At 32.7% G+C, this 10995-nt stretch overlaps 1 protein-coding gene across 4 annotated transcripts; it reads left to right on the top strand.

The window, feature by feature from the left end:
• Window positions 1-97: 97 nt before the first annotated feature.
• eRF1 (eukaryotic release factor 1) lies at window positions 98-10660 on the top strand. Of its 4 annotated transcripts, XM_018516212.1 has the most exons (12): window positions 98-334; window positions 623-916; window positions 1225-1400; window positions 1581-1708; window positions 1788-1938; window positions 2518-2708; window positions 3273-3402; window positions 3492-3712; window positions 4242-4389; window positions 4882-4992; window positions 7314-7330; window positions 8292-8356. In XM_018516212.1, the coding sequence occupies exons 2-10, from the start codon at window positions 831-833 to the stop codon at window positions 4959-4961; spliced, it is 1311 nt and encodes a 436-aa protein (XP_018371714.1). In that variant the 5' UTR covers window positions 98-334; window positions 623-830; the 3' UTR covers window positions 4962-4992; window positions 7314-7330; window positions 8292-8356. The 4 variants fall into 4 exon arrangements, with proteins under 4 accessions (XP_018371714.1, XP_018371715.1, XP_018371712.1 ...); XM_018516213.1 differs by lacking the exon at window positions 7314-7330 and having other exon boundaries at window positions 8292-8367; XM_018516210.1 differs by lacking the exons at window positions 4882-4992; window positions 7314-7330 and having other exon boundaries at window positions 99-334; window positions 8292-10660.
• Window positions 10661-10995: the final 335 nt, after the last annotated feature.

Genomic DNA, 10995 nt, shown 5'->3' with positions numbered 1-10995 from the left:
TAGCCAATGGCGAAGGCGAACGCGTAATTCACATTTCAGCACGTTGCAGCACGTTTCACGGTCGTGGCGTCGTGCGCGCTCGTGTTGGCGACTGGGCGGCCTCGGAGTCTTTTTGCTTCCCATTTTGTCTCGTGTGCGGCAACGTCCACGGTTCACCGTGGTTCGTTCACTGACGTTTCCGCTGTGCCATCGCATGGCCGACGTGTGCATATCGAGGCTCGCGCTCGCGTGGTACTCGCCGTGTGACGAATCGCGTCGCCGCTGAAGAGGACCAGCTCGTCGCGATAACGTCGACGTGTCGGGCACACCGATCACACCGTAACGATCCTCTGAAGTGAGTGCGAGGACGGAAGGTATACCGTATAACAGCCACGAGCGAAGGTGGCCGCACGGCGCGTGCTTAAACTCGAGCGTTTAATGCCCGCGCGCGCGACACCGAGCGTTGGAGAGAAAGAGAAAGAGAACGCGAGAAAGAAAGAGAACGAACGAACGGAACGGGCGGCCGCCCCTGAATGAATGGCTATGTCGACCACGTTCCTCCGTGGCTGACATAATCCGGTGTGAACTGGATCGGTGCGGTATTTCCTAACTACCGATAACTCTCCGACCGTAATTTTCACAGAGAGGAACCTTTGGCAAGGTCCGATTCCCCGTCGTCGACGTGGGCCACATTTCCTGCTCCATTCACCTTCGTCATCATCATCGTCGTCGTCCTCCACGTCCACCTTCGGGCGGACCAGAGCGCGCGTGGCAGCGATTAAATTTTCAGCATCTCGGGCACCAACCCGCCGTAACGTCGCGACCACGCGTCCCCACGCACATCCGCAGCGATGTCGAACGAGGAGACCTCCGCCGACCGCAACGTCGAGATCTGGAAGATCAAGAAGCTCATAAAGAGCCTCGAGATGGCCAGAGGGTAAGTAGGTCGGCTCCAAAGTCCTCGCGTCTTGTGCTGTCAGCTGTTACCGTTACCACCGCGCGAATTTCCTTGACATATGGCTTGGCGAACCATGTGCTCATTCACCAAGTTCCGCAATCTGGGCTTCTGAATCCCATATAAGAACCGCTCTTGTTGCAACTAACAGACGTTACTGGAATTTTGTTAGAAATTTATTTCATGGAAAATGTATGTAGGTCTCATCTTATAAAGTTTCTCCAAAATTACCTTTTAATTATCTCTGTGGCATACTTATAGATGGAAGGTTGATGTGTTTGTCTTTGCAGGAATGGCACGAGTATGATTTCGTTAATCATACCTCCAAAGGACCAAATATCGAGAGTGAGCAAGATGCTGGCGGATGAATTTGGTACAGCGTCGAACATTAAGTCACGTGTAAATAGATTATCTGTTTTGGGTGCAATCACATCGGTGCAGCATAGGCTAAAGCTATATACAAAAGGTAATTGACTTTTATCTATATATATATCAATAAAAATATAGGAATTTATTGTATACACCTACAGCGTTTGACTCTTTTTAATGTAAAATTATGTTTTGTGATTAACTTTTGAGTCATTTAGATATCATTCATACATTGAACATTAATCATGCTTTATTTATGCATATTAATGCGTTTTAGTGCCTCCAAATGGCCTGGTAATTTATTGTGGAACTATTGTAACAGAAGAAGGAAAGGAAAAGAAGGTCAACATCGATTTTGAGCCTTTCAAACCTATCAATACATCTTTATATCTTTGTGATAATAAGGTGTGTTTTACTTTCGCAAATGTGATACTTGTATATAAAAAATATGATTTTTTTACACAAGTTACATTGCGTTTTATAGTTTCACACAGAAGCGCTCACAGCATTACTCGCAGATGATAATAAATTTGGTTTTATTGTAATGGATGGTAATGGAGCGTTATTTGGAACGCTGCAAGGTAACACCCGCGAGGTGTTACATAAATTCACCGTAGACCTTCCCAAGAAACATGGTAAGTAAGAGAAATTGGAAAAGACAGCCAATTTTTGTCATTATTACTTGTTTAGAAATCAATATAAGATATTGATATCAAAGATGTGTTTTTTCCTTGTTCTTTAATTGATCCTCGGTTCTGTAAGTGTAGCCATATTGACCAATAACAAGTTATCAACTAACTTTTAAGCCTTAAGCCTATTCTACAATTGTATAAGCGTAGTTGTAAGTGGTTGTAGTTGTAAGAATTGACTAATCACAGTCGAATATTTTCCTTATATTTGACTGTGATTGATTAATTCTTACAACTACAACCACTTACAACCATGCTTGCACAATTATAGAATGGGCTATACTTCAATTAAACTTATTTTTTAATCAGTGGGAAACGTAATCGGTATAACAGTTATGTTCCTTAATCCAAGATATTGGGATTCTTACTCATAGATTGAGCAACTTAAATGCAGGAAAAATCCTGCATATGTGAGGCGCGGATGGAATCGAACCCGGATCCACGGATTGGTAGTTTGTGGACCGAGCACCGAGCCACCCGACATTTCAAAAAAGATACATATCACAAAGAAAATATTGATTTCAGGCAGAGGTGGTCAATCTGCATTGCGTTTTGCCCGATTACGTATGGAAAAACGGCATAATTATGTTCGAAAAGTAGCCGAAGTCGCTACTCAATTATATATCACAAACGACAAACCTAACATCGCTGGATTGATCCTTGCGGGTAGTGCCGATTTTAAAACGGAACTTAGTCAATCCGATATGTTCGATCCAGTAAGCAAAATTCTTTTTAGAAGAATTTACCGCATTTTCTATTGTTTTATTATGTCACGGACAATGCTTTGGCATAAGCTAAATCTTTCTGATTTTATTATAATTTTTATGCGAAGAGAGAGGGATCATAAGTTTTTACACACTTTATTTCCAACCCCTTCACTCTGAAAGTCTGAGCTTTTTAAAATTATTTATTAATGTTGAATAACGTTTATATTTCATAATTTGTGATTATACGATAAACATTATTCAACAATTATTATTTGGAGATTTCCAAAAATGATAGTATTTGCTTATCTCTATTTTGAGATTAAATTTATATCGTAGGCATTATTTTTATCAGAGTGGAATGTTTTTGCTGAATATTTTTGTGTTATATTTATGCGGACAGCAAGTCCAGGAATCGATCCCGAACTGTTTGGTGTTGTTAATTTTCCAAAATCTCCATTATTTACAATTAATTTTTCTGAATACATTTGTGTTATAGTGAGATATAAAAACAGAGATTGTTTCTTTAATTAGCTTTCTAACTTATTAGTTTCTTTAATGCATGATTTTTTTCAGAGATTGCAAGCTAAGGTTATAAAGCTGGTTGATGTATCATATGGTGGCGAAAATGGTTTTAATCAAGCTATCGAATTAGCGGCCGAATCTTTGCAAAACGTGAAGTTTATCCAAGAGAAAAAATTGATCGGTAAATATTTATATGTTGATTAAAATGTAATATTATGTAATATATATATGTTATAATACATATTTATATTGGGTTTCTGTTTTATTTAGGGCGTTATTTTGATGAAATTTCTCAAGAAACTGGCAAATATTGTTTTGGTGTAGAAGATACGTTGAGAGCCTTGGAATTGGGTAGCGTTGAAACTTTAATTTGTTGGGAAAATTTAGATATTCAACGATATGTCCTGAAAAATCATACGAACGCGGAAGAAAAAGTACTACACTTAACGCCGGAACAAGAAAAAGATAAAACTCATTTTACTGATAAGGAAGTGAGTATCAAAACAATGTTGGAAATAAAAAATAAAAATAAATTTTTAATTAAACTAAATATAAAAAACATGATTAAATCAACACTTTTCTTCACAGTATGTTGAAGAAACCGCTGACTTTACCATGTTTTTATTTATATTTAATTTAATTAAAAACTTATTTATGGTATGTTGAAGACTGTCAAAGATTAGACAGTACCAATTATAGATACAGGACGTTTTCGTATTCGTATTATGCCCTGGTTGGCTTTCCGACCTCTGTTTGGGGGTCACAGTGCCAGAACGTATCATATATATCAAGTCTGGAGCCTCTTCATGTACCGCACCAAGCGACAAGTCAACGCTCCAGAGAGTAATATAAATACAAAAATACGTCCTGTTCCCTTTAACTAATATTGTCTAATCTTTGATCACGACAGTTTTCAACATGCAGTGAAGAAAACTGATGACTTTGCTGTATTTTTTATATTTAATTTATTTTAAATTTAATTTTTAATTCTTTTTTATATCTTATCTATATTTTTTATAGAGTGGGGTAGAATTGGAACTCGTAGAATGTCAACCACTACTGGAATGGCTTGCAAACAATTATAAAAGTTTTGGTGCCACTTTGGAAATTATCACGGACAAATCTCAGGAAGGATCCCAGTTTGTTAGAGGTTTTGGTGGCATAGGAGGTAAGTTTCTTTTATACATGTTTATTATCATTATTTTTAATTTTATAAGACAAATTCTAGCTCTAGTATATCATAACATATATAAACTTTTATATTATAATTATGAAATTATAAATATAATTCCCCAGAAAAACAAAACACATAATGAAATGAAAAACGGTTAAATAAAATAAATAGAAGAGTAAAAAAAAAATAGTAGAAATTTAAAATTAGGAAATGGTATCAAAGAATTTTGATACCTCTCTCTCTATATTTGGAATATTCAAATAATATATACACATATGTGCTAGGCTTTTTTTAAAATACAATCTGCGCATTTAACTTGCTATGAAACCTTATTTATTGTCAAGTTATGGTGTAGTTGCGTTTTGGGTGTATAATGTTTCTAAAAGCCGATAGATTAACGTTGCTAGACACCAGCAAAGTTTCTTTTGTATGGAAGATAAATTTCTTCGAACCGATGTTAACTATGGAGTATATCTTGGTGTATAGGAATCCTCCGCTACAAAGTTGATTTCCAGTCACTGCAGGCCGATGAGCCTCTTGATGATGTTGACCTTGATGATTACTAATTTCATCCGTGAATTACTCAGAATCGACCAGGTAGCTTACTCTCTGTCTTGCGTGCGTTCACTTACATCTCGTGTATTATAAAGCATATTATTTGCAAAGCTGGACAAATTTATCGTTTGTTTATTTGTTGCATCTTTATGTTTTGCGTTAAATTTCTGATGGTGTAACTGTATTGATTTAATTAGACTCATAAGTATAAACAAATTAATAGATTAATTCTGTATAAATCTCTTGGTATAAATCTCAAGTTTATAATTAACCAAATTTTTTTCTTAAGATGTTATCTCAACCTATATAATCTCAGTTCAATATCTATTTTTTCTTATCTTTTCCTGAGGAATGTGAATACATTTTGTCAGTAACATCTTACACATAATGAAATTTAACTATATATTAAATATGTAAATATTTACATAAATGAATTTAAGGATTTCTGAAATTAATATATTTTGTTTTATAATACTTAGAAAGATAATTACAGTTATTGTAAAATACTCTACTTTTGAGTAATTTATAAATATAAAGATAAATTTGTCCAAAAATTCACGATTTTTTTCATTGGGTTTCTCACTAAATAGTTTGTTTCTTCTGTGCAAATCTGTAGTACATATGCATATGTGTCTCTTAAAATAAGTTTGAATGTGGTAATAAACATTTTTAATTTATATTTCTCAAAGTATTATATTTCTTTTTTTTCTACGAATAAAAAACTCTGAGAGTCCCCGCTGTCTTTCTTTTCTTTCTTGGTGGTAAACGCATATAAAGAAAAATCTTACATACATATATATACATATTATATATATATGAGATATGGATAACTCTGTTTATATACAGGGTGAGTTGAAATCTTCCAGTCTTCTATCTTTTCCTATCGCGGCGTTGTTAGATTCGTACATTGTTGGTCTTATAATTGGAATAGTAGATACAATATACACAGTGGTTGATTCATTGGAAAATAGCATTGCTTGATAGTTACATATATATTGCTACAAATATATAACCACATTCTTATTCATTTAACACATGTCATCCTCGATCTTCGTACGGTATCATCGTACACAACGAAAATCCGTTACGAACTAGAAGGCCGTGTTCACAGGAATGTGTTATAAATAAATTGATTGCTAACGCTTTGAAATGTTAGCTTTTAGGCAACAATGACAAGTTTTATTATCATTACTAAGAATATAGCTACTTACGTCTATGTCTCACCTAATGATATTTATTTCATTGATCAAAATTAATTTTTAAACATGTCACATATCACACGTACACACTGTTCGATAATTCTTGATTCAATGCATTACTCTATTCACACACATATAAGTTATAAAAATTTTGCTGAATGGAAATACGCAAATTTTTTTTCAATTTACCAAACCTATTTTTTCTGTTCTACAATTATAGTACAAAATATGTTTTGTATATACAGAATATATATGCATGATAACTTTTATGATATTTTTATTCTATTCTTTGGAAAGTAGAATTTTGATTTGTCGTCAATTATTATTTTGTGTACAGTATTTATACATATATTTTATTGAATTTATTTTATATTATTACGCTATAGACGTCGTATAGATTAGATTATACACTGATAATCTCTACTGATATTGGATCGTAGTAAGCGCATGTATGTCCCTTTAATATAATTGTATATTTTAATTCGTATGATATATACATATATTTCAAGAAAGAATAATTCGGATTCTGCTTCAGTTAAATATATATACAATCTCGTTTTATATATAATAAAATTGTTGATTTATTTTATCAAGAAAAATTGTAGTTTACATTTAAAAATAATTTACACTTAACACACACATGCAAAAATATTATTAATGTAATTATCTTAACTTTTTATTTAGATGTCTTTTGACATATACTGTGTCAGTTTCACAAATATTAAAATATTTATATCATAAAATTAATATTGTACAAGAAGCAGGAAAGTAATCAACAAGATCATACATTATTACACGCTATATCTTAAATTTTATTACAGCTTTCAATATATTTCTTTTATTATACCCTACGCCCATGCTTATAATAAAAAATAAAAAATGATGTAATATATTCCAATGCATGTTAAATAATAAGCAACATTAAGTTCATCATCACAGATAATATACATTCTATAATTTATTAGAAAGAGGTAATATCGAAAATTAGATGTCAATCTGAAAGTTATGAAAAATGCTATGAAAAGTGTTATCTCTGATAATGAACACAAGTATCGTGCAATTATGATATCTATGAGTATTTACGCTTTCACATAGCAACTGCTTAAAATAGTTAAAATATAGTTGATATTCTTCAAGTGCTAATCGGTATCTTATTTTTATTAGCTTGCATATTGGGAAAGGTACAGTACAGTTCTTTATTAATTAATAACAAAGAATAAAAAATTGATACATTTAATCATAATTTACATCTCAATGTTATAATTGATGTACATATGTATATTTTTACATATGTATATTTACATTTCTTATTTTATTAATCCTTTACAGTTATAATTTTTATTATACAGTAACGCGTGTATCTCAAATATTTATATAAGTATTAATTTACTTTAAATATATTAATATAAGTTTACAGATTTTATTATTTTATTGTATATGGTCTTTTCTCCTAATCACTAAAATATATAATATTAATTTTGTTGTCTTATATCATTTCAAAATTAATGATAAAATGTTTAACTAATCATAATATGTTTTTTTTTTGGACACTGTTTTCTTTGTACAATAGCTTTTTTCAAAATGCTTTATTTAAGTTTTGTGTGTTCTGTAAATTATGATGTTTTACTATATATGTATTATAAAGTACAATATATAAAAATATATTTCTCCTGTATAGGAAAGCGCTGTCCTAAAATATTAATTTTATTTAAATTTATATAATTTAGCACATACAGCCGGTCATAGAAAGGTTACAACACTTTTTTTCGATGGGTTTTGGAATGCCAGCTTACTCACCGAGCGATTGATTCTTATTTGTGGACTCGTGAATAAGAACCAATCGCTCGGTGAGTAAGCTGCATTCCGAAACCCATCGAAAAAAAGTGTTGCAATCTTTCTGTGACCAGCTGTACGTAGCGTGAACATTTCAGTTAATGCTGATTGTAATTGTGCAGTTTTTATTATTTTTATTATTATATGTATATTTGCTTATATACCATTACATATTGCTCTATTTATAATTTGTTTTTCAATATAAATATTTGATAATTTTATTTTCATATAAAAATATTTTATTTTTTAGCAAAAATTTTTTAATGATTATCGCTCTCTTGCATGTATCTTCAAATGTATATCTTACAGGTATCTTGCGGTACAAAGTGGACTTTCAAAGTATGCAGCTGGATGACATCGAGACTGATGGTTTTGATTTGGACGACTACTAAGTCCATGACTCAATCGACATTTGGTTCTCTTAGCTTCGGAGAAAGCAGGGACTTGAGTATGTTCTTTCTCATGATGCCCCAAGGAAGAAGCATAAAGAAAATGTTTCAAAATTTACAATACAGCACGTACGATATCGTCATAAAATTATTGTCTAGAGTTTACCAAACATGAAGCACACAGATCGTAATTGATACACGAAAGAGAAGAGTACCAGCGAATATGGCGCGGCTGATATAATCCATGTCTATAAAAGAAAAGGCGATTCGAAGACTGTGACACTTAATTAAGCCAGCTTGATACCTGCCTATTCTCATACATTCACCACCTTATATTACAATTTATGATCTTTAATTATTCACAGGGATTCCTTTAAATAAACTACGCGCTCTACAGTTCCGAATACAAATGTACAGTGTATGGTGGTTCGATCGTAATTTTATATTAAATTGATGTTTGTCATCTTATCATAAATTTTACGAGAAATGAGTGTTTGAGCTACAAGAGTGGCTATAGCGTTATTTTGTTCAGACACAATCATGAAAGAGCTGTAATAAACTGATTATTATGAACATACAATTGCGTATCGTGCATTCTACACCGATATTTGCAAAATTCATACGGAGAAGAGTTCTGTAAATAGATGTCAATTTTTAAAAACGGCACAGTTGCCTTAGACATAAGTTGAGGTCGCGTACACGATCCACGGAGTAAATGAAGTATTTCCGTCTTATGCAGTGATACACACTTGTAAACGTAAGGACAGATAATTCCTCGCAATCCTACATTGCTCCGTTGCTGGCTCTTGGCTCTTAGATTTTTGTACATTCACACAATTGTACATAAGAAACGCTTCGCAAAAGTATCGAAGTAATTTTTCATTGTTATAGTGGTGCACCTCAGTGAAGAGAAAGATATTCCCCGCAATATTTAAACGGTTACTGAAGATATATTACGAAATTTATTTTAACATTGTTAATTTAATTTGCTTATTCGTATGATGCCTCTGTAATAAATGACGCTATGTATGTATAAATGTGAAAAGAATGTAACGTGCAATTTTGGTGAAGTATCCTTTATGAAAGAATACTGTATAGAGAGCAAAGAGTTTCTCAAAGAGTCTCGAATGTTGTGAGATTTACTCGACGAAAACGATGTATCGTTATTTAATAATGTATCTACATTATTTGCGATATTGTTGTACACCTTGCAGAGACAAAAACAGGCGCACAAGAGAACTTCATCAAAGTGGAACGTACGAGAAAGATCCGATTTTGCGATATGTGCACAACGAATTCCAGAACGTGATGGTTCGAAGTATTTGTATATCTGTGTATTGTCTCTCAAGATACCCAGATGTTAATTACCGGCTTAACGTTTCTTCAAATTTTTATATGTAAACATCTTCTCACTATAGGAGTCTAGATAGTTATTTATTTCTATACATCGGTGCGACTACGTTTCTGCTTAGCGGAACATCCATTTAAGAGAGTACGCAAGATAGATAAATTAAGAAATCAATAAATATCAATGCATGAAAGTGAGAGAGAAAGAGAAAGAATGAGAAGAAGAGAGAAAGAATGAAAGAAAGGAAGAGAATAGGGAAAGCCTTGTAATCTTTGTTTTAAGGTAAAGGTAAAGGTACATGGAAATATCGTCCACGCGAGTTGCTTTAATAACGGATCGATGACGTACTTAGATTATGGCTTGCCTATGGTCTCAAGCATAGTTGTATAATCTATTAATATGTTCGTCATTGATTATTTTACTTCCACATTTTGCCAGTGAAATGTGTCTTTTAATCGAAATCAATTGTTTCCTTAACATCTCATTAGTCATTACATTTTGTATCCGACAGGAAGGCAATACGAGAGCGTAATCGTTGAAAATTTTATCCTGGCTGATATTTTTCAGAGTACAATTTTATTGTAATGCTTCACGTTTTCGTATATGTGTATCACACGTGCTGTTCTAAAATGAAATCTGTTTTTGCTGGATTACAAGTATACATGGATCATAGCTAAGGATTGGGAAAGAAATTTTTGATGGTACTGCTGCTCATTTTGTATGAGATTTATGCTTTGTCAGGTGACAAAGAGGAAGATTGAAATAATGAGAGAGATCCAGAAACATTCTATGCATATATTCATGTGTTAATACGAAAAAAATGGCAAAAATAAATTTTTCGAAAAATAACGTAATTTTTTTTACAACAGCATATAATTTATTAATTAATATAACTATCGATTTATAGTTCTCTTCCACACGTACATATATATATTTTTTTGCACACAATTCTCTTTATAATGATTAATATTTTTTCAACAAATATATTATATATACATGTACAAAGTACGTGAGAGCTACGATAAATCGGTCTTATCGTAGTGTATTCAAGAGATAAAATTTTTTGGGATAACAATAATTAGTATCTCATATGCAATACTTGGAAGTTTGTCGAATAACATTATTTTCAATCTTCCTTTTCTCACGCATATTTTACTCTCGAAGTTTTATATAAAAGAAAGAGAGTAACGTGTCATCGTAATATAAAATGCCGAATAGAACTGGACAACCATAGGATATTAAACAGTACATGAGTGAAAAAATACAATCTATGTTT

Source organism: Trachymyrmex cornetzi, unplaced genomic scaffold (assembly GCF_001594075.2).
Source record: "Trachymyrmex cornetzi isolate Tcor2-1 unplaced genomic scaffold, Tcor1.1 scaffold61, whole genome shotgun sequence".
Taxonomy (NCBI): domain Eukaryota; kingdom Metazoa; phylum Arthropoda; class Insecta; order Hymenoptera; family Formicidae; genus Trachymyrmex; species Trachymyrmex cornetzi.
The sequence above is the reverse complement of the archived record's forward strand: the minus strand, read 5'-3'. Positions and strand labels throughout refer to the sequence as shown.